Source organism: Schistocerca gregaria, chromosome 8, assembly GCF_023897955.1.
Source record: "Schistocerca gregaria isolate iqSchGreg1 chromosome 8, iqSchGreg1.2, whole genome shotgun sequence".
In the NCBI taxonomy this organism is placed as follows: Eukaryota; Metazoa; Arthropoda; class Insecta; order Orthoptera; family Acrididae; genus Schistocerca; species Schistocerca gregaria.
In genome coordinates, this window is record NC_064927.1 from 471,413,335 (window position 1) to 471,438,347 (window position 25,013).

The following is a 25,013-nucleotide window of genomic DNA, read 5'->3' on the forward strand; positions in this document are numbered from 1 at the left end:
CCACACAAGACGCCATTCCATTTACTCAGTCACATGGAGCATAGGGACTGGCAACGTCGAGTGTTTGGCAGTTTCGTGAAAAGTGGTGAGTCTGTTATTGCTACGCAGCGATTGATTCGTGCGCGGTTTAATGTCGGTCGACTTGGAGCTGTTCCGAGCCGTAACACAATCCTCAGATGGGTAGAAAACTTCAGATCAACTGGAAACGTACTGGATAAGAAGCATCCTGGCCGGAGACGCGGAGTAACGACACCAGAAAATGTTGAAAGGGTAAGGAAGGCGGCACTCAGAAGCCCAGGACTGTCAGCTAGACGTCACGATAGTGAGTTACGAATCAATTGTGAATCGACTACATGAAGTTTGAATAAAGAATTAAAATTCCATCCCTACAAAATGCTCATTATCCAACAACTTAAGGAAACTGATTTTGCTGTACGAGAGGATTTCGCTTACAGAATTCAAGTGGTTTTGGGATCGAATGAAAATGAAATTTTATTGACGAACGATGAAGCTCATTTTCATTTAAACGGGCCCGTGAAGAAGCAAAACCTACGTTACTGGGCTCCAGAGCATCCACACCGTATCCACCAGCGTCCTCCACACTCAGGAAAAGTAACAGTTTGGTGTGATCTTGCCTCTGTTGGCATTATATCGTGCTGTTATTAAACATTTTCACCTGAGAGATTGGGCTGCCACACAGGTAAGCTGGCAAAGTTCATGTTTGCTCTGAGTCATCACTGAAGACCATTTAATTTTGGATCATACTATTTAAATGTGGCCAGACCAGCTCTCAAGGCGAAGAGCGTTCCAGCTGTTCAGTTGAGGTCACTACAAAGGAAACTACTTACAAAATTTATAATACATTAATTCAAGACCATCCAATAAAAATTAGTGAGATCGCAGATATTGTGGGCATCTCAAATGAACGAGTGCATAATATCCTGTACGGAAAATGAGCTGGGAAGAAGTTGTGTGCGCGGTGGGTGGCGGAATTGCTCACTGTCGACCAAAAGTGCATCCAGCACAACATTTCAACACAATGTCTGGCCACGTTTAATTGCAATCTCCAAGACGTTTTGCACCGATTTGTGACTGTTGACGAAACCTGAACCAATCGTTACACACCAGAGTCAAAATTGCAGTCAAAACAATGGGGAAAGGATGGTGAAGTTGTACAGAACGATGAAGCTCATTTTCATTTAAACGGGCCCGTGAAGAAGCAAAACCTACGTTACTGGGCTCCAGAGCATCCACACCGTATCCACCAGCGTCCTCTACACTCAGGAAAAGTAACAGTGTGATCTTGCCTCTGTTGGCATTATTGGACCTTATTTTTTGAAGAGAACGGGGCCACAGTTACTGTCAATTCGGTTCGTTACATTCGTATGCTTGAAACATTCTTGAAAACAGAACTAAGAAGATGAAGAATCCCTTTAAAAGGCGTTTGATTCGAGCAAGATGGGGCAACATCACACACCGCAAACACTTCAATGACAGTTCTTAGACACATGTTTCCTGGCCAGATTATTTCACGTTTTGGCAATGTTCTTTGGCCTTCCAGGTCTCCCAACTTGTCAGTATGTGATTTTTTTCTGTGGGGGTATCTTAGTAAACTGTGTCTATAACCACAAACCACGAAATTTGGACGAGTTGAAGAATGCAATCATTCAAGAAATTGCTGTCATCCCTGCAGAGATTTTAGTCCGTGTGATGGAGGATTTTGACAAGAGACTTGACTCCTGCAGTCGAAAAGATGGACATCACCTTGACAACATTATTTTCCACAAATAACTTTGTTAACTAAAATGGAAAATAATGGCTTTGATTTTGTGTAAGTAAACATGCATTACTTTTAAAGTTGGCTTAGTATTATTTCATTAAAAACCGTCCGTCTCCTGTGTGTCACCCTGTAGATGTAGGTTTAGAACCCTACCCCCCCCCCCCCTCCCTCTCTCCCACACTTACACACATATTCCACATCCTGTCCCACTGATCAATCGACTCCTCTCCCAATGAAAACTGCCTCCATTTCTACGCATCTTATGAATTCTCTTCACTCCCTGTCTTACACCATATCAGCGTTCCTCCTTTCACTCTTTTCTCCCCATTATTCTCTATCCTCTTCGTCTTGATTTTATGGCCTTACAGACCCCAGTTTCCCACTCACTTTAAGTACCCCAGTATCTATACCAACACCAATCCTCCTCTCCACTGTCACAACTCCTAGGATCGCTCTGCTTACCCGCTGGCTTATATAGCTGGTTCAACAGCCGGCCGTAGGTACAAGTCTGTTATCACATTGGCGGCCGTGAGACGGGGGCAGCAGCTAGATGGTAGATGGTGAGACGTGTCACATCTCGTAGGAAAGCTGAGAAACGGATCTGTTTAGTGCAGTAACAGACTAGTTATGCCACGTTATTTTAGGAGAGCGCCTTACATAGTACACTAACATACCGAAGATATATATCATAGCAACTGGCAGAAAAATTTATGTCTATATAAATATAATCAAAAATGGAGCACAGTTCTCACCATTAGCGTAGTTTTCCTCTCTGAGGCGTCAGTGTCTGTTGATGAATCATGATCTGGATGACTTGGGATGGGTCATTTACCACGACCCAATAGGTTTCTATCTTGCTGTCGTGTAATATTTATTCTTATTTTTTAGTTTCTCAAGTTCAAATAAGGAAAGGACAGGTGCTTTACTTCAGTTTCCATAGTAATGTGTCACATCACTAACAATTTTAATCTTGGCACAGTTCAGTGCACCTTTAACCCATAAGGACACAGACTCTCATTAATTTACTTTACGACGATTTCTCGTCCTAAGAACCAATGGCATTGTAGACATACAATAAGAAGTACCACGATCTCTGTTATACACTTCACACATCTGAAATGTACGATAAGCAGTAACTTCCCGGCTGTTAAAAATCTCCAGCCCTGATAGTGCACATGGTAATGGTTGGGTTACTGTGGCTTGCAAGATGACCTCACTTCTAAACTGATATTGTTATTACTCGGCTTAGCAGCGAGTCCATTGAGGGTGGCATATGTGACAGTATATGTGACAGTATGACTGGTCAGCATTTTCACCCGGAATTTGCGAGTGTAAGTCGGACCTTCCTTGATCCGCCTCGGTGGGTCGTGTCGTCGGATTTCCTCCTACCTGTGCGCGGAGCAACTGTCGTAAATGTGCAGATACTTCATTGGCGCATTGGATGTCTCTGTCGGTGGAAGCTAATTATCTGAAAATGCTGTCGATCAACTTTGGGGTATCTATTTACTCGAAATTAACATTCAGAATGCCGTAATTTCACTTTTGTTCCTATTAGATCAATAATGAAACACTCATGACACAAACTACTCGTAGCCGAGAGCGTGGCTACCATCGAACAAGACAGGAAGAGCTCTTAACGCCGACTGCCGACTTTGGCGCGCAGTCCGTATCTCTTACAAGTTTCGTCACAGTTCGTGGATTTCCGATCAAGTTCGTACTTATTAAGATATGCATTTGTTAATGAACGAGTGTGAATTTTAACGAGGCAAAATTATGATAAAAAGTTTTAAACATCCAGAGGCTCCTCCTAGTATTCATGTTGTCATAAATGACTTTAATTATTAAGTATAAATAAACAAGATCGGTGACTTTGGCGCCAAGATGGCGGTACTTCCCGTCATGTATGTTTCCCAGGCTGACTCTTGTTGCCACGGTCCAGCGCCGAGCCCCACCCCACTACGCGTGACGTATTTTTTTCCATCTTTTTTTTCCTTTATTAAAACAACCATATATGTACATAAGCACAAAAACAAAATAATGAAGTGCTGGAAATATTTCAACACGAATTGTCTCCTACAATAGACTGAAGAACACATTTCAATATATTGCCATTTGTAAGCTTACAAAATAGAACAAAAATAGTAAACTGACAATAGCCTCTTCAGTCCAGACAGAGACATAGAACCAAAAATGTAAACATATATATAATTGACTGTCTTAACTAGAATGGCAGTTCTGTCATTTGATTCATAACTGTCCAAACTCAAAGTCATTGGGAGCATACAAACGGATAACAAGAGATGCACAGGTAACATAAATTAATGAAAAAGTCATAATGAAGTTAATAACACCATTGAGAAGTCGGGAGCAGTCCTAGGAACAGGTGTAACCCCTTATTCGTTGTGTACTTTGTTCGCTACATAGTCTTGCATTTGATTTGTGTCCTTACCGGCATCGAGAATTACCTTACGCCTTGTTTTTCAAAAATTATGTCTAACATGTTAGCAAACATCTTCCTGAAATTTGGGTAACGTTTCATCTTCCAACGTGCAGTTCTCATGTAAGCCTCGAAACTAATGAGATTATGTTCACTATTGTGGATGATGATATATGTCACAAACTGTCCTAACATCCACATCACGGTGTTGTTCTTGGTAGCTGGAAAATGTTCCGCGTCCGGCCAGAGCAGGATGTCGGTGCAGTGGCTGGTTGGGCTGCTGCGGGTAATCAGGCCCAGCCTCTGCTGCACCCATTTACAGTTAATGAGATGGCCGCCACAAGTGAAGCGATGGCGTAAGGTGACGACCAGACCACAGCGGACGCATTTATCACAGTCACATAAGCAGATTCTATGCAACCTTTCATTAGTGGGTATAACATCGTTTTCCACTTTATACCATGTGGACGCCACTTCAGCAGTGTGGACGGTTAAACTTATGTTGTCACAAACTGCTTTCCAATGAACACTCGGGTATTTAAGTTCAATGGGATTCCGGACTATTGGAGATGTCCATCTTTTTAATAACAGGTGCGTCGTCGATAAATCCTGCGTGAAATAATGTCCATCAATATAGCTTACTTCAAGAAAAAACTGCTTGACATGTCGTAGTTTGAAGTGTACTTTACCTACATCAATGGGTGGGTGCATATCGGTGGGTTGTGAGGTACGGAAGAGTCAACTGGTTACGCTCAGAGGTTCCTTGTCCAACAAATGGGTGATTCGTTTAATATATAACGCAGTACACTTTCGGTTAATGTCAGGCATTGGTCGCTTCGTCACCTAGCCAGCCAGCGTGCGAAATGCTCTCCGACTCATGGCCGGCTACGGACTACAGCACTTCCTAACTATCGTGAATACATCAATAAGAGACCATAATTTATTAAAACTGGTAAAAATATCTTCCTCACCTTACAGGCTCTAGTACGTGGTGGTAAAGTGGAGAATGTGTCGGGGCTGGAGACTTTTAACAGCCGAGAAGTTATTGCTTACCGTACATTCCAGATATGTGAAGTGTATAACAGAGATCGTGGTACTTCTTATTGTATTTCTACAATGCCATTGGTTCTTAGGACGAGGAATCGTCGTAAAGTAAATTAATCAGAGTCTGTGCCCTTATGGGTTAAAGGTGCACTGAACTGTGCCAAGATTAAAGTTGTTGGTGATGTGACACATTACTATAGGAACTGAAATAAAGCACCTGTCCTTTCCTTTTTTGACCTTGAGAAGTAGATAAGGGCCTCGGCTCGCTACTGGCGGCTGGAAGTTGCGGTCTGATGACTGGCGGCTATATGAGTGACGTTTCTGGTAAGACATCGTCAGTAATCGAGCAACCGCAACTGCAGCACCATCGATACAGACTGGTTATGCCGCGTTATTTTAGGAGGGGATGGCGTTCGCGCTTACAGTGTATTCATTTCGATATTTTGTAAGTTATAAGCAGTCGTTTTCATGTTTTGTTAGGTTTATCTCCGCCAGTCCCCTCAAGAAAATACCCTCCAGGAATTGCGTATTGTGCAATGTAGGGCAGAAGAAAAGTGATGCACGGTATGAACGTGAGAAATATCTAGTGGCGTTGCGCATGCCTCTCTTGTTCGGGAATACCACATAAACAAAAACTTCAAAAGGAGTATTATCTTCGCTCCTCATCACTTCAATAAACAGTAAGGGTAGATTTACAAAGAATTCCTATAAAGAGAAACCTTACTTTGAGAAAAAGTATCTAAGACAAAATATGCTGATTTTTGTAAATTTAAATAGCAAATATTGGGTCGACTATGGGGACAAGTATTAGTAAGTCAGCGGGTTAAACGTACACTCTACAAGAAAGCTAAATGTTTCACTCTTTTAAATTTTCATCCCATTGGAGATCCATCGAATTATGGTAAATAAATAATGTTCATTTTAAGATCATCACTTGTAAGCATAAATTGTTGGAATTCACTTTTTGTTTTTGTTCTTAATTAAAACTGAAAAAAGAATACAATTTAATTTTACTCAATGCCATAAATGAAAATTATTTGACCCGCCAGGTTAGCTGAGAGCGCTAATGCGCTGCTTCCTGGACGCGGGTAAGTGCACCGGCCCCGGATCGAATCCGCCTAGCAGATTACCGTCCTTGGTCGGTGTGCCGGCCAGCCCGGATGCGGTTTTTAGGCGGTTTTTCACATCCCGCTAGGTGACTACCGGGCTGGTCCCCGCGTTCCGCCTCAGTTACACGACTCACAGACACCTGCACACCCTCGCACTATTCCATGAATTACACTAGACGCAGACAGCAGGGGTAAATTAATTCCGTCCCAGGGGGTATGGGGTGGCGGCAGAAAGGGCATCCCGCCACTCCTTTCCACCAACCTTGCCAAATCCGTTCCTGACAATGCCGACCCTGCGACAGCACAGGACATGGCACCAGTGAAAGAAAGAAAGAATAAATGAAAATTATTTATTTAACAAATAAGTGAATGTTTCGCTGTTTAATTATATAGTTTCGATTTTATGTATTTTTAAACCTTTTTGGCCAAAGTGCGATATCCTTGTACCGCTGCTAGTTTGCCCACGTCCATCACCAGTCACAAGACAGCCATTTTCCACACTGCTAGACCACATGGTGACTTCACTAATGTACTCTCCTTCCAGTTCCAGGCATCACACATCATTGTAACCGCACTTTTTTATACACACGCCAATGCATACAGCATTGTATCTTCATCGGACTGTAGTTTCGTGTTGTTCACGTATTTGTGGCAGTATATCCGAAGCTGGATTTAGTAGAGGTGAACTTGTACTCGCATCAGCCATGTTTTATGTGTGTGTGTCGCAGTCTGAGGACCAGCGCAACCCCGTGCTGGCGGCCAGCCCCTACCACTCGACGGGTGGCCCGTTGACGGTGGGGGAGGCGCCCTACCACACGCCGCTCTCCCGAGCCTTCCTGGAGGCGGCCGCCTACCTGGGGTACCCGCTGCGGGACACCACCTCAGACCCCAACCACGGCTTCCAGTTCATAGAGGTGAGATCATACCCACATAAGACACGTTTTACGTGGGGTACCCGCTGTGGGACACTACCCCACATCCCAAACACAGCTTCCAGAGAACGGAAGTGAACTCATACCCATGTAAGAGATGTTCCATCTGGGGTATCTGCCACTTCGCGCCCGGCTTCCAGTTCATAGAGATGAGCTCGTACCTACATAAGACATGTTTCACCTGGCGTATCCACTGTGAGACACTACCTCAGCCCCAACCACAGCTTCCAGTTAATAGAAGTGAGCTGATAGCCACATAAGACATGTTCCATCTGGGATACCTGCCACCTCACGCCCGCAACCACGGATTCCAATTAATAGAGATTAGCTCATACCCACATAAGACAAATTTCACATGGGGAACCCAATGTGGGGTACTACCTCAGATGACAACCACGGCTTCCAGTTAATAGAGGTGAGGTCATGTCCACATAAGACATCTTCATTTGGCATACCCACTGTGGCACACCACCTCATACCCAAGTCAAGGCTTCCAGTTCATAGAGGCGACCTTATATCCTCACACTGTCAAGTAAGAAACGGGTGAGTTAAGCAAACTGCACAGAGATAGACGTATAATACGGCAAGATTCCGATTATAGGGGTCAATGCGGACCTCATACTGCGTGTAATCCAAAATACGTTTTATGCGGGAAACTGCTATTCACTGCTTGTATAAGGGACGTTAAAAAGAAACGACCCAGAGGTATAATTACAGAAACCAGTAGCTGTATCTTAGAAGTATTGACTTTGGCTGTTGAGACACTTGTCCCACAGTGACACAAGGCGGTGAATGGCTGTGTCATAAAATTCCCGGGGCTGCGATGTTAGCCAGTTCCGCACGTACAGCTGGACGTCGTCGTCCGAGGTGAATCGTTTGCCCCTCAGAGCCTTCTGGAGGGCACCAAAAATGGCGTAATCACAGTGAGAGAGGTCAGGACTGTATGGAGGGCGGCTGAAAACCTCCCATTTGAATTTCTGCAGGAGTACCGCGACTGTGTTGGCCGTGTGAGGCTTTGCATTGTCGTGGGGCAGAATGACCCCACGGGTGAGATTGCCTGCTCGTTTTGATTTGATCACTTGGTGAAGGGTGGTCAAGGTTTGCGAATAACGGTGGGTATTCACTGTTATCCCGTGCTACAGGAAATGAATCAGAAGGGGGCCATCTTGGTCAAAGAAGAACGTCAGCATAACCTTTCCTGCACTCGTGTGGTCTGCGACGTCCAGCTGTATGTGGGGAACTAGTTAACATCGCAGCGCCGGGAATTTTATGAGACAGCCATTCACCTTGTGTCACAGTGGGACAAGTGTCTAAACAGCCAGGGTCAATACTTCAACATACAGGTACTGGTTTATGTAATTATGCCCCCGGCTCGTTTATTTTTGAATGTCCCGTACACAAAACATGATACATGTCACATTTGAAAGCCCTCTACATTACTCAGACGTTTCTCGACTTAACCTGGCAACTCATCTACAAAATTACACTTTAAATATATGTGATGTCATTTGCGTGCTGTTGTAACTTCATTTCCCAGCAATCGTATGGCTACTGTGACCTCTGTGCTTTCACAATAGTCTCCAAGGTGTTCCTGATATGTCTGTGCGAGAGGGGCGATACTCCGAATAAACAGTATCAGCCACATATGTACATAAACATTACAATTAGTGAGATAACTGCAACTTTATTTGTCCACAACACTGAATTATTCAGTAACACAACTAATCGAATTACATGTGATCTCTGTACAAATCCCCTAAGCTGTACCGGTGTTAGATTTAGAGTCTAAGTCCAAATCGGTGAATACACTAATCCCATTCCGTCGTAGATGCTGCTCCGTGGTGATGTCTTGCGTTGTCGACAGGCTGATCTGACGTTAGACTCGGCGAACGGGTCTATCATCCAAGGCATGCACACTGCGATGGAGTTGCTGAACTCGGTGGAAGTGGAACCGCACCTTAAGTCACGGAACGGAGCACGTATCCTGGTTGAACAGAGATATAAACCGAGCACTATGTGTTTTGTGTTATAGCTGTCGTGTAATATGGCTCCTGTAATGCTGCCGACGGTTAGTTGGTTGTTTGAATTGGTGTGTGTGTGGGCGGGAAGGGGGGAGGGGGGAGGGGTCCAGACAACAAGGTCATCGGTTCCATCGGATTAGGGAAGGATGAGGAGCGAAACTGGCCGTGCCCTTTCACAAGAACCATCCTAGCATTTACCTGAACTGATTTAGGGAAATCACGGAAAATCGAAATGAGGATGGCCAGGTGCGGGTCTCAACCGTCATTCTCTCGAATGCAAGTCCAGTGCGATAAACACTGCGCCACCTCTCTCGGCAATGCTGACGAGCTATGCTGCAGGGCTCTCGAGCTGCTAGTGGCATTGCTCCGCCTGGCGCTTATGCTGCTCCTTACAACTTGTGTTGCTAGACGGAAGCCTAGCCTGCAGCGGCGCTGCGACCGTGCGACTCTCGATCAGAGCACTTGAAATTCATTACGGGGACTGCATTTGAACTTGACGGTTGTGGTACTCGTCAACGTTCCGGTCGGAGACGTCTGCCCACTACAAGGCAGGATCGCCGTATTGAGCATCCAGCACATCGTAAATCATTCACTTCCGCGCCTTCCATCTGACAAGTAATTGCCTCCAACACTGTGTGGCATCACGCATCATTGCTTGCAGACTAGTAGCAGCTGGATTAGGGAATTACCGTCCCATTGGCAGCCTGCCGTTAATACCAAAATACAAACGGCTGCGTTTGGAAAGGTGCCATGACTTTGAAGAATGTTGATGAATAGCATCTCAAAGTGTTCAGCGATGAACCGTGGTTTTGCGCTATCCTGGATGACTATTCTCACGGAATATGGAGGCGGATTGAGGAAAGGTTTATATTGCCAATGCTCTGGAGAGGCACAGCATTGTTACTCCTGGCGTTATGGGAGGGGGGGGGGGGGGTGACATCGAGTATGACTTTAGATCATGGCTAGTAGTGACTGACGGAACTGTGATCGCACAATGGCACGCAAAGGTCAACCTGCTTCCGCAGGTGACTCTTCTCCTGCTGCGGTATCGTGGTGCCATTTCTTAACAGAACTCGTCCACACATGGCATCTCACTGATGCTACTTCCGTGACCAGCAAGATCCTCAAATGTGTCCCCGATAGTACAATCTATGGGACGAGCTCAGACGTCAACTCTGTCCCACAGCCAATATCCAGGTACAACAGTTGTGACAGCCGGCCACTGTGGCTGATTGGTTCTAGTCGCTTCAGTCCGGAATGGCGCTGCTGCTGCGGTCGCAGCTTCGAATCCTTCCTCGGGCATGGATGTGTGTGATGGCCTTAGATTAGTTAGGTTTAAGTAGATCTAAGTCTAGGGGACTGATGAAGTCTGTTGGTAAGTCCCATAGTGCTTAGAGAAATTTTTTGAACAATTGGGAGCCATTTTGCAGCAGGAGATAATTCAACAGCTGTATGACACTATTCCCAACTGAGTAAGTGCAGGCATCGAGGCCAGAGTGGATGCAGCAGCTCTAATAAGTGGGCTCATACTGCCAAGTTCTTTGTAAATTCGACTTGATCTTGTGATCACATTTGTAATTACTGAAACAACATCACATATCCATGAAATTCCATTCCGTTTTCTTCTTCTCTTCTGGGTGCTGCAACTTTTTGCCAGGCAGCTTATATCAGAGTCCTGTCATGTATGTTATTACGGCAGGCAACAGAAGTACACGAGCTCGGACGCCTAAAACTGATTGGCACTGATTTTAAATTGCAGGGATGTGTCTGTTCTTCTAATCGTAGTGGTTTTTATCTGCAAACATCTGTATTTATGTGCAATCGACGTCTGAATCTTAACTAATATTTGTGCAACAGCTGAAGAAATAGTGGCATGTGACAGACATTTATGATGAGGATATTCGCTACTCATAAAGAAGTTAATATCTGGATAAAAGGTAAACATTTGCCTTAAATAATATAAGGTCATACGTGCAGTGTTTACAGATCCATATTTCCCTAAACGCAAGTTGCTGTGTTCATTATCTTAGGGCGTCTGCTATAGCGCAGCACAACTAAGGCTGACAGGTTGCCGCACCAACAGGCGTCAACCTTCAAAATAATGACACTCGCTAGCGTACGGCAGCAGTAAATACACTGCTGCCCATTAACATTGCTACACCACGAAGATGACGTGCTACAGACGCGACAGGAAGAAGATGCTGTGATAGGGGCCGGTGGCGACACCTACAACGTGCTGACATGAGGAAAGTTTCCAACCAACTTCTCATACACAAACAGCAGTTGACCGGCGTTGCTTGGTGAAACATTGTTGTGATGCCTCGTGTAAGGAGTAGAATGCGTGCCATCACGTTTCCGGCTTTGATAAAGGTCGGACTGTAGCCTATCGCGATTGCGTTTTATCGTATCGCGACATTGCTGCTCGCGTTGATCGAGATGCAATGACTGTTATCAGAATATGGAATCGGTGAATTCAGGAGGGTAATACAGAACGTCCTGCTGGATGCCAACGGCCACGTATCACTAGCAGTCGAGATGACAGGCATCTTATCTGCATGGCTGTAACGGATGGTGTAGCCACGTCTCGATCCCTGAGTCAACAGATGGGGACGTTTGAAAGAGAACAACGATCTGCACGAACAGTTCGACGACGTTTTCAGCAGCATGGACTATCAGCTAGGAGACCATGGCTACGCTTACCCCTGACGCTGCATCACAGACAGGAGCGCCTGTGATGGTGTACTCAACGACGAACCTGGGTACACGAATCGCAAAATGTAATTTTTTTCGGATGATTCCAAGTTCTGTTTACAGCATCATGATGGTCGCATCCTTGTTTGTCGACATCGCGATGAACGCACATTCGAAGCGTGTATTCGTCATCGCCATACTGGCGTATCACCCGGCGTGATGCTATGGGGTGCTATTGGTTACACGTCTCGGTCACCTCTTGTTCGCATTGACGGCACTTTGAACAGTGGACGTTACATTTCAGATGTGTTACGACCCATGGCTCTACGCTTCATTCGATCCCTGCGAAACCCTACATTTCAGCAGGATAATGCACGACTGTATGTTGAAGTTCCTGCACGGGCCTTTCTGGATACAGAAAATGTTCGACTGCTGCCCTGGCCAGCACATTGTCCATATCTGTCACCAATTGAAAATGTCTGGCCAATGGTGGCCGAGCAACTGGCTCGTCACTATGCGCCAGTCACTACTCTTGATGAACTGTGGTCTCGTGTTGAAGCTGCATGTGCAGCTGTACCTGTACACGCCATCCAAGCTCTGTTTGACTCAATGCCCAGGCGTATCAAGGCCATTATTACGGCCAGAGGTGGTTGTTCCGGGTACTGATTTCTCAGGATCTATGCACCCAAATTGAGTGAAAACGTAATCACATGTCAGTTCTAGTATAATATATTTGTTCAATGAATACCCGTTTATCATCTGAATTTCTTCTTGGTGTAGCAATTTTAATGGCCATTACTGTAGTATAAGGTCACACGTACAGTGTTTACAGATCCATATTTCCTAAAAAAACAAGTTGCTGTGTTCAATATCTTAGGGCGTCTGCTATACTGCAACACACGTAAGCCTGACGGGTTGCCGCACCAACAGGCGTCAACTCTGAAAATAATGACACTTGCTAGCGTACGGCAGCAGTAAATAGTAACCAGTCGGAGACACCACAAGTAAATGAGTATATGTCACCCGGCGATCTTGCGGAAGGCTCTGTGCAAAACTCGTGGCTCCGAGTAGGCAATTGTGGTGGCTGTATCGCCATCGGCGGATAATATTTTCTCTGTTCCAGTCACGTGCCTTTCGGATGAGAGTGTTGTGTCTCACGTACAAACTACCAATGGGAAGTCTTAACTTAATTACAACTTAGAAGATTTATTCTGAAAGCAACGTGAAACGTAACTCGGCGGAATCACTCGTGTTCGGATCCGTAGCCAAAGTTCATCTCCCGCAATCTCTATCATAGCAGCAGCGTCGCGTCTGAGAGGAGACCTACGCTGTACTCCAGGAGGCCCACCAGACTACTGCCGCGACGACGCGACTTAATCATGTGGAGCTGCATCGCCTCCAACGGTATGACTGCTGCATCTCTTGTGGCGCCCCCACTGTGGGCTCTTTGGGCTATGCCGCGCTGCTGCCACTGGAACGTTGGCACTCGGTGTTACGGAAGACGGTGGCCGCGACTTACGTGCGGCGACCGCGCTGTATGAACGTACGGCACAACAGACAGAACGAGTGCCCCTCCACTCACAAGGGGAGGCCACGACGTTTGGAACGCGGATTTACTGCAAACTTCGTACACTGTTAGTACTCCACGAGGACAACAAAATGTGTAAGGAGTAGCGCGTACTTCTCAAGCGTTACTGAGAAAATCGCAAGATAATTTCGGTCGTCAAATATATATCTGTGCGTGGCCATTTTAACCATGAAGCGGTGCCGGTACTGTAGCTGAGCGTGTTCGGTCAGAGCGTCAGCTGCCCTTGATAATAGAAAGACTGAGCGAGCGCATCATCGAACAAACTGAATGCCGGCACGGTGGTTCAGCGTGGTCGGTCAGAGGCTTACGTACCCTCTGTAATAAAAAAAACTGAGTTAATCTACCATCAACTAACTTAATCGGATGTCTTAAGACGTCCACCCGGAGCAGATACAACGAACAAAAGCGAACAAAATGAGATTTCAAAAAAGTGAAAAGTTTAATTAAAAAAAAAAAGGAACGGGTGCCTTCGGGCGTCCGCCCTGAACAAATTAAACGAATGATATAAAACAATTTTTTTTAAAAAAAGAAAGAAGAAGTGGTTGACGTTAAAGCCGCTGGATCGAGTTCCGTTCGTCACTTTTTTTTATTTTCAACACAGTCCTTTTCTTTATTATTTATATTACAATTGATATAATGGGGAAAATGCGTATAATCGGATAAACTTTTTTAAATTTACAATGTAATTTGGCAGTCTACTAATTTTTATTATCACGAATAATATAATATTCGTACCGATCGACTAGTATACGACCAAACGCATAAAGTGATACTGAAAATGTATGCTTGTCAGTCATTTGAGAAATCCCTTATACCTGGAAGGAGCCCGAAACAACTTCTTACCTCCAAGTTTTGACCGGCACAGACGGCTTTCGAAATATGTACAATTAATCGTCGCTTTCGACATTACGAGCACAAGTTGCAGGATGGTATTTTTCGTAAAAACATGGAAAACATAAAGTTAAACGGCACCAGCTGCATTGAATAAATGGTATGTTTCCACATATGCAAGGTCTTTTTTCCGTGGAAAAACAAACATCGTTAACATTTTCAAAAACCTCTGTTTCAGACGATAGTTTGGAAGCAAACCATGCATAACGCAGTATTTCCTTAAAAAACCGGCGCTGATAATTGATTATGCAGTATCGAGTGTATTTTAATAGCGTTTTCCAAGAAGCAATTTCTCGTTCTCTTTCGATTAAATACGAACAGTTTTGAAGACACGGACAAGCATTCATTTTCAGTATCTCTTTATGCGTTTGGACGTTTACTAGTCGATAGTTATGAATATTATATTATTTGTGATAATAAAAATTGGTAGACTGCCAAATAACATTGTAAATTTAATAAACGTTCATCCGATTACACGTATTTTCCCCATTATATCAATTGTAATATAAACAGCAAAGGAAATGACTGACGAACGGAACTCGATCCAGCGATCCATCGGCTTGAACGCCAACAACTTCTTTTTTTTTTTTAAAATAAACATTTTGTTCTATATTATTCCTTGAATTTGTTCATGGCGGACGCCCGATGGCACCCGTTCAGTTTGTTCGATGATGCGTTCGCTCAGTCTTTTTATTATCAAGGGTAGCTGACGCTCTGACCGAACACGCTCAGCTACAGTACCGGCACAACTCGGCTGCAGCCGCTTCATGGTTAAAATGGCCACGCACAGATGTATATTTGACGACCGAAGTTATCTTGCGATTTACTCAAAAACGCTTGAGAAGTACGCGCTACAACTTTCACATTTTGTTGTCATCGTGGAGTACTACGAGTATACGAAGTTTGCAATAAATCCGCGTTCCAAACGTCGTGGCCTCCCCTTGTCAGTGTACATTTAAGAAGCTGCCCGTTACCTAGCCAACCAATTAGTTACAGATGCAGAGCAATCCAAGGTACACATCAACAGCCAGCACCTAAGACATCTGTATGCTTGAGACCCTAGCTCTCACTCACGATTACTGCCTAGTTGCACTCTGCCGCTAATACACAAGAAATTATGGGCTGGCCTCTCAGGGAGAACTTAGGTGGACTCAATCTTAGTGGTTAACTAAGTTGGACAGTAATCGATTATCTATTATTCTTACTTGGCGTTTCGAGACAACTCTGTATTTATTCTCAAAACACAGAGCGAGAAGATTAATTTCTTGAGTATTATGGTGCGTGGATTTGTTGTCCGAACCAACTGCTGTATTGTGTTTAGCTGTACGTACAGTGACATAGTAAAAGTGTATGTTTTGGATTCAATGTTTGTGAATATCAGTTAGAGCTTGTTGTTCTGTTTGCTGTCACACCAATGCGTTGCACTACGTTCTTCGTACATAACGTTTGAGTGAAGTGATTAAATCACGGCGGAATGGAATAGATCTTGAAAAATGATCACTTTGTCGCCATGTACAAACCAATAAAACTCGTTGGTATTGCTGATACAAGCTTTTTACGCTTAAATTATGCGGTTAAAGATTGGAACAAGTGTCAAAATTGAGGTACATCTGAAAGTACTTGGCCGGCCGGTGTGGCTGAGCGGTTCTAGGCGCTTCAGTCTGGAACCTCGCGACCGCTACGGTCGCAGGTTCGAATCCTGCCTTGGGCATGGATGTGTGTGATGTCCTTAGGTTGGTTAGGTTTAAGTATTTCTAACTTCTAGGGGACTGATGACCGGCAGATGTTAAGTCCCATAGTGCTCAGAGCCATTTGCACCATTTTTTGAAAGTACTTTGATGTAGTACTTAATGTAACGCGCCCATGTGATGTGGCCCTGACCAAGTTTTCAACTCTGAACTGTAGCAGGTGACAGGCCTTCTGTTCTTTTATGTACACTCAAAACTGTTTATCTTCAAAGCTCCATTCTACTGCGGTCGGTCGGCAATGGGAACTTCACATCTAATGAAAATATGTGTAGAGATTTCAGAGCAGAACATCACTCTTCATGCCTTGATGGAAGACTGAAGATTGTCTATAGCCTTATATTGAAGTAACCGTGAGCGCTCGGCTGCATCTTGTATGATAAGAGAGATGGGGAGTGACGCCTTGGTCTGTCGTCTCGTTCCGCAGGGCACAACCCGAGCTGGCCAGCGGTGTTCCAGCAACAAGGCGTTCTTGTCGTCCAAAGTGCGCCGCCGACCCAACCTCACCATCTGGCTGCGAACCAGGGCCCTCAAGATCATCATGCAGAACGGCCGCGCCGTGGGGGTGCAGGTAAGTCGCTATGACAAACCGTAGCAGCACTCCGCTGAATTATAAATCGTTGCTTATACCGTTGTCATTATCAACATCAAGTAAAAATTACTAAACCAATAAATAATAACGGTAATGATAAGATGATAATACTGATAAGAAGCTGACATCATGATAAGAGGATGACGATGCTATGACAATGTCACTGGTAATATATTAAAAGATTATTGTAAAAATGTTGAAACTTTCCCGTCTCCTCTATATCTCTTTTGTTACGCAACCTTCCCTTCTAAAATAACCTATGAAACCTTCCCTTAGGTTTTCTATCTCTTGCTTAATAATAACAAATGAAATCTTCCCTTTGAAATTAATTCTCTTTCTCAATCTTCGCATACAAATTTAAATGGTGCTTATTAAAAGTGATTTGCTGATTATTTCGACGAAACATAGAATGTGTCGTCGTCGTGGCCCTCAGTCGTTACCTGCAATAACCCAAAACTGTTCCTTACCTTTTTTACTGTTACTGGATCGCCATCTGACTGCTACATCGAACTGCGACATGAATATACTTACTCTGGTTTACTATACTCTATTAGCTGCTGGTGGGCTGTCATAATAAATGGCTGTATTTATTACTAAAGCTGACGTTATTCTTTAATAGCAAAGCTGACGTTATTCTTTAATTAATTTGACTGAAGTTACGTAATTCATAGTTAAATTTTTTCTTGACAACAATACAATTTTGCAAAGTTTTACATTGATGGTTTTTGGGATGGATTATAATCAGTAACGCAATATTGGTGGCAAAAATTAATTATATTCTGAAAGCGATTCTTCAAATATTTAGTGTTGGTAATGAAATGATTTTACAAACATTCAAGTGGGACTTACTTTTTACAGTAATATTACAACTAGCATTGCGCAAACATACCTTCAATAGTCTTGAGTTTCTCAAAAAAATAATTCAATTATATTAGTTCCTCTTATGATAATAGTTTGGTGATGTCTCTGTAAATCCGTTTGTAATCTCTTGTAAATCATAGCTGGTGGCTGGCAGGCACACCGCTCCTCTCAACCTCTCGCTTCAGACCTGCTACCGACTCGCTTCACATCTCGCTTACTACTGACTTCCTACGAAGGCTAAAGTGCGGTCTCTCCCGCCAACAATGCTTTGTGGTGCAGACAATCCCTGCTACCATTACAAAATGTATGAATGCGCGATCTTTCCCGCTCTTTTCTTAAAATGTATCCATACGCGGTTTCTCCCGCCCTTTATAAAATTATATCAATGTGCGGTCTCTCCTGCCAACAATACTTTGGTGCAGACATTCTCTGCTACCACAATTATTTCCAACATGACAAAAATTAATTGTTGTTGTTGTTGTTGTTGTTGTTGTCATCAGTCCTGAGACTGGTTTGATGCAGCTCTCCATGCTACTCTATCCTGTGCAAGCTGCTTCATCTCCCAGTACCTACTGCAACCTACATCCTTCTGAATCTGCTTAGTGTACTCATCTCTCGGTCTCCCTCTACGATTTTTACCCTCCACGCTGCCCTCCAATGCTAAATTTGTGATCCCTTGATGCCTCAAAACATGTCCTACCAACCGATCCCTTCTTCTAGTCAAGTTGTGCCACAAACTTCTCTTCTCCCCAATCCTATTCAATACCTCCTCATTAGTTACGTGATCTATCCACCTTATCTTCAGTATTCTTCTGTAGCACCACATTTCGAAAGCTTCTATTCTCTTCTTGTCCAAACTAGTTATCGTCCATGTTTCACTTCCATACATGGCTACACTCCAAACAAATACTTTCAGAAACGACTTCCTGATACATAAATCTATATTCGATGTTAACAAATTTCTCTTCTTCAGAAACGCTTTCCTTGCCATTGCCAGTCTACATTTTATATCCTCTCTACTTCGACCATCATCAGTTATTTTACTTCCTAAATAGCAAAACTCCTTTACTACTTTAAGTGTCTCATTTCCTAATCTAATTCCCTCAGCACCACCCGATTTAATTTGACTACATTCCATTATCCTCGTTTTGCTTTTGTTAATGTTCATCTTATGTCAGTGTCAGCCAGTTTGCCGTGGCATAAGGAGCTCCGTCGCAGTCTTTAACACTGGTAGCATGCCGCGACAGCGTGGACGTGAACCGTATGTGCAGGTGACGGACTTTGAGCGAGGGCGTATAGTGGGCATGCGGGAGGCCGGGTGGACGTACCGCCGAATTGCTCAACACGTGGGGCGTGAGGTCTCCACAGTACATCTATGTTGTCGCCAGTGGTCGGCGGAAGGTGCACGTGCCCGTCGACCTGGGACCGGACCGCAGCGACGCACGGATGCACGCCAACACCGTAGGATCCTACGCAGTGCCGTAGGCGACCGCACAGCCACTTCCCAGCAAATTAGGGACACTGTAGCTCCTGGGGTATCAGCGAGGACCATTCGCAACCGTCTCCATGAAGCTGGGCTACGGTCCCGCACAACGTTAGGCCGTCTTCCGCTCACGCCCCAACATCGTGCAGCCCACCTCCAGTGGTATCGCGACAGGCGTGAATGGAGGGACAAATGGAGACGTGTCGTCTTCATCGATGAGAGTTGCTTCTGCTTGGTGCCAATGATGGTCGTATGCGTGTTTGGCGCCGTGCAGGTGAGCGCCACAATCAGGACTGCATACGACCGAGGCACACAGGGCCAACACCCGGCATCATGGTGTGGGGAGCGATCTCCTACACTGGCCGTACACCTCTGGTGATCGTCGAGGGGACACTGAATAGTGCACGGTACATCCAAACCGTAATCGAACCCATCGTTCTACCATTCCTAGACCCGCAAGGGAACTTGCTGTTCCAACAGGACAATGCACGTCCACATGTATCCCGTGCCACCCAACGTTCTCTAGAAGGTGTAAGTCAACTACCCTGGCCAGCAAGATCTCCGGATCTGTCCCCCATTGAGCATGTTTGGGACTGGATGAAGCGTCGTCTCACGCGGTCTGCACGTTCAGCACGAACGCTGGTCCAACTGAGGCGCCAGGTGGAAATGGCATGGCAAGCCGTTCCACAGGACTACATCCAGCATCTCTACGATCGTCTCCATGGGAGAATAGCAGCCTGCATTGCTGCGAAAGGTGGATATACACTGTACTAGTGCCGACATTGTGCATGCTGTGTTGCCTGTGTCTATGTGCCTGTGGTTCTGTCAGTGTGATCATGTGATGTATCTGACCCCAGGAATGTGTCAATAAAGTTTCCCCTTCCTGGGACAATGAATTCACGGTGTTCCTATTTCAATTTCCAGGAGTGTATAAACATCTTTCATAAATTGTGGTTTTACAATAGACAATAGAAATAAACACATCTTACAATGTAGATAAAACTATATCATTATGATGATAGTAGAATTGTGCTAAGATGAAAATGGGTTGATATGATACACGAGTTGGGATGGAAGTCATTACAGCATAGACGTTTTTCGTCGCGGCGAGACCTTTTTACGAAATTTCAGTCACCAACTTTCTCTTCCGAATGCGAAAATATTTTGTTGAGCCCAACCTACATAGGTAGGAATGATCATCAAAATAAAATAAGAGAAATCAGAGCTCGAACAGAAAGGTTTAGGTGTTCGTTTTTCCCGCTCGCTGTTCGGGAGTGGAATAGTAGAGAGATAGTATGATTGTGGTTCGATGAACCCTCTGCCAAGCACTTAAATGTGAATTGCAGAGTAGTCATGTAGATGTAGATGTAGATGTAGATGTAGATGTAGATGTAGATGTAGATGTAGATGTAGAAATGATAAGCTGGAGATGCGTTTCTGATTTCTGTTTCTCTAGGCTCATAAAAAACTAAGTGAACGGCCTCTACAGCACGTTACTGCCATCACCAGCCTATGTCTGCTCTGCAGATCCCACGTTCTCCTAGTGGGCTGCACGTATTGAGAAAGCCATCGATGTGTTGCCGAAGCACAATTTATGTAGCTGGAGAAGTTGTATCTATTATTTGACGGTGCAGTCGTATTGGCGCTCTTCCTACAGCACTCCTGACCAGAGGTTTTATTAGAACGTGGACACACGCAAAGATAATTTTAAGGAGACATAAATGTGAAATAAATGGTTGTAATCTGCTCATAATGCGACAACACAGATATTTTCTACTTGGCCGTGCCTCCAACGCCTGAATTCCTAGTCATGCGTAGAAGTACATAATATTTTCTATTATCAAACAGTTCCACCATCATTCATCCATTTCTGTATATTATGTAACATTGCCAACGAATAAGTAGTATAAAAGCAAAGTTACTATGTATCACAATTTCTGGAAAAATAGTTGAATTAAAACGGTATATTCAGTAGCGACGAGCGTTAGTTGTTCTTCACGAGTGTGTGAAGCTGCTACATTTCGAGAAAGGTGCATCGCGGACAATTTTCGTAACTAGCCGTCACACGGTATATAGGTTCCATTACAACGCTGGAGCAACCCACGCAATCCCTTTTCCACTCATCTCTGCCCTGGGCTCGCAGCCACGTCGACTCTAGTGTCTGTAGTGCTTTACACTCTCCAGATTATTATCTGTGCCTGATGGTGGAATATTGTTGTTGCGAGGCGTTTTTGAAACGTGAAGACCCTTTTCTTATACGGAAATGCTGGCAACTCAGGTAAATGTTATACAAACGCAACGACAGCTATTCATTTCTTACGAAATCACAGAGAAATTTATTTGGTCTAAGTAGTCATTTTGACTGCTTCCACCAGTTGCGGAGAACGTGTTACTATTCTGTGTTTGTATGCGAAAGGATCTACAACTGTTCAAATTCATGAAAAGTCGTGCTTAGTATATGAGCTTACAGTAATGACTGAAGGAAAGGTTAGAGAATAGGGTCGACTCTTTAAAACTGACCCTACAAATGTGTGCAACGGAGAGAGAAGTGCCAGGTTCATATCCAGACAGTGGCGCTACTTCCATCAAACAGTATCAGGGACGCATACTCACAAATATTACAGCTACTGAAACAACTGCAACTGTCTACGTCCGCAAGACTGATTTATTCACTAAGACAAATACTCAGCTCCCATGTGATTGGTGCACAAACAGTTGTAGCCTGCGCCAGGACTACAGATCCTCGAGAACGATTGTCTCCTTCCCGATGTTGGCACTCCTGCATGGCAATGTCATGCGCTGTCGCCGACTACTGATTTATCGTCGTATGCGGCAGTTCCGTTGGTGAAGTGGTTGATGCACCTCAGCAGGTGAGCCGCAGTGGAACTGCTGGGTTCGATGGATGTGGAACTGACAGTAAAGCCGCGTTCGGCGGTTTATATCTTGGTTTGTGCCGTGATATGAAACTGGCTACTATTTATTCCACGTGACTGCTGACGTGAAACATACTGCTTCTCTTGCCCTCAGTTGTAGGTCGCTCCAATTGCAAGCGGTCTACCTCCTCCTGGCAAATAGGCTGCCCCATACAACTTACGTTGCTAGAGGGAACGCTAACCTGCGGTGGAGTTGCGATCACGCTTCTCGTGTTCACAACAAATTTACTGTACATAGAGGAGAAATGGAAGCCTAAGGATTTGACGACTACCTCGTAATTATGACATGGGTAGTAAATGGCTTTGGTCAGCTGAATGGATCGAACAGTGTTCTCGAGAAAAAGATTGTAAGACGGATATCGACAAACATGTGTCAAGGTACTGGAGACTAGCCAAATTAAATTAGTCAGTGCTGAGGGAATGAGACATGAAATCAGGCACTTAAAGTAGCAGATAGTGAGAGCGAATGCTTCTTGCGTAAAATTAATTGGGACAATGAAATGTAGCGTGACAGCACTATTAGATCATAAGGCGAGCATGCATCGGCAACATACCAGCCTTCTACTAGGTAAATATTCCAGTTCAATTGTCGGGAAAATGCCTATACTTGCATAAGGTGGGATACAACTTTTTTTTTATTCGTTCATACCGTTGGAAAAACTGGAAAACCAAGTTTTGCCAATAACACTAAAGGTGGCTAAGCCTTCTAAAGTAAAATAAAAAAATAAAAAAAACGAATTTTTTCAGTTCTTCAAAAAAAAGAGTTTTGCCATCTATTTCAGTTTTGGAAGAGAACAATGTTCTCTACAAATCTCTGTCTACAACCTTTTTCTGCACACAAGGGCGCTACAATTCTTAAAAGAAAAAACGACAGTTTTTAATCTTCGTGCAAAATACCAAGTTCTTTAGCACTTTCATTTCAATTTCTGTTTATATAGTAGAAATATACGTTATACAGGAAGAACCACCTAGAACCTGAATCGCAAAAACTGTGGAAATGGAAAGTGTTGTTGATGTGCGGTTTTCACAGGGTGGATTGGTAGTCAGGGGCTCGTATTGTCAGCCAATCAACGGATTGTAATAAAACTTAGAAAGCGTATATTTTGTGCAAACATACACTTTTTTAAATGGAACGATGTTTATTAACGTTAAAAGATTAAAATTAGGGTATTCTTAGAATGTCATTGCTGTTTGTTTCAGGATTTTAATGCGAGTCGTTTACGACATATCGTACTTTTAAATGTTCCCGCGCCGAAACTTGTACAAAGCTGTGGAAGCACCCACTAAAGAACAACACAAATGCATACAACAGTTGCGTGGATTTTGGCCAGTAACGAGACAATTCGCCATCACATTTTCTGTTCACGACGAACACCGGCAGCGGTAATACAAGCTTCCAGTCTGGAATGGATCCACTGCTGCACACGTGCTAGCATTTCGGCTGAGGTGTCCGAGAAGACTGCAGTAATACGTCGTTGCGTATCATCGGGTGTAGTTCGTATGTCCTTGTAGTCAGCAGCGTCTTTCATCTTTCTCCACAGAAAAAAGTCTGCAGGTGTCAAATCTGTGGAACAGGCCGGCCAAGTTACAGGTTATCTGCGTCCAATACAACGATTTGGAAACAATTCGTGGTGTACGGGAAGGTGTCGTCGTTGAGTGACTGTGGGAGGATACAAGATGACTTGGACAGGATTTGTGATTAGTGTAAGGAATGGCAGCTAACTCTAAATATAGATAAATGTAAATAAATGCAGATGAATAGGAAAAAGAATCCCGTAATGTTTGAATACCCCATTAGTAGTGTAGCGCTTGACACAGTCACGTCGATTAAATATTTGGGCGTAACATTGCAGAGCGATATGAAGTGGGAGAAGCATGTAATGGCAGTTGTGAGGAAAGCGGATAGTCGTCTTCGGTTCATTGGTAGAATTTTGGGAAGATGTGGTTCATCTGTAAAGGAGACCGCTTATAAAACACTAATACGATCTATTCTTGAGTACTGCTCGAGCATTTGGGATCCCTATCAGGTCGGATTGAGGGAGGACATAGAAGCAATTCAGAGGCGGGCTGCTAGATTTGTTATTGGTAGGTTTGATCATCACGCGAGTGTTACGGAAATGCTTCAGGAACTCGGGTGGGAGTCTCTAGAGGAAAGGAGGCGTTCTTTTCGTTAACCGCTACTCAGGAAATTTAGAGAAAAAGCATTTGAGCTGACTGCAGTACAATTTTACTGCCGCCAACTTACATTTCACGGAAAGACCACAAGAATAAGATAAGAGAGATTAGGGCTCGTACAGAGGCATATAGGCAGTCATTTTTCTTTCGTTCTGTTAGGGAGTGGAACAGGGAGAGTAGTTGCTAATTGCGGTACGAGGTACCCTCCGCCACGCACCGTATGGTGGGTTGTAGAGTTTGTATGTAGATGTAGATGTAGACATGCTGTAGTACTTCGTGCACTGTGGGCTGGACAGCCATCATGGTGGTACCACAGGCTGTTCCTAGGCTGGAGAGGAACGTCTTCTATCGTCCGTGCACAGTCAGTGCTCCGTCTATGAAAAATATTCCTATGAGCTGATGGTCCACTATCGCACACCACACATTTACACTCTATGGACGCTGGCGTTCCATCTGACGAAGCCAACGGGCATTGTCAACAGACCAATAGAGCATGTTTCGGTGTTTTACCTGCCATGATTGGTAAATGTGGCTTCATCACCAAACAAGATACGTGACATATCTGCAGTATCCTGCTTAACGTGATTCTGACAATCGTTTCCATGCAGCTCTTGATGGACAAATAAGTGACTGTGATGGAACTTGTGTTGACATTCTAATTTACCCTAATTTTAGTTTGTTAATGTCAGTAGGCATTATTCTATAATTTACCCTAATTTTAGTTTGTTAAT

General features: G+C 44.2%; 1 protein-coding gene across 2 annotated transcripts in view; it reads left to right on the forward strand.

Moving 5' to 3' along the window:
• The window catches only part of LOC126284470 (glucose dehydrogenase [FAD, quinone]-like), a 527,859-nt gene that overhangs the window by 260,758 nt on the left and 242,088 nt on the right, over positions 1–25,013 (forward strand). For both annotated transcript variants that reach the window (XM_049983422.1, XM_049983423.1), the window contains exons 4-5: positions 7,099–7,284; positions 16,666–16,809. In XM_049983422.1, the coding sequence (XP_049839379.1) occupies positions 7,099–7,284; positions 16,666–16,809 (330 nt within the window). The remainder of the gene's footprint in view (positions 1–7,098; positions 7,285–16,665; positions 16,810–25,013) is intronic.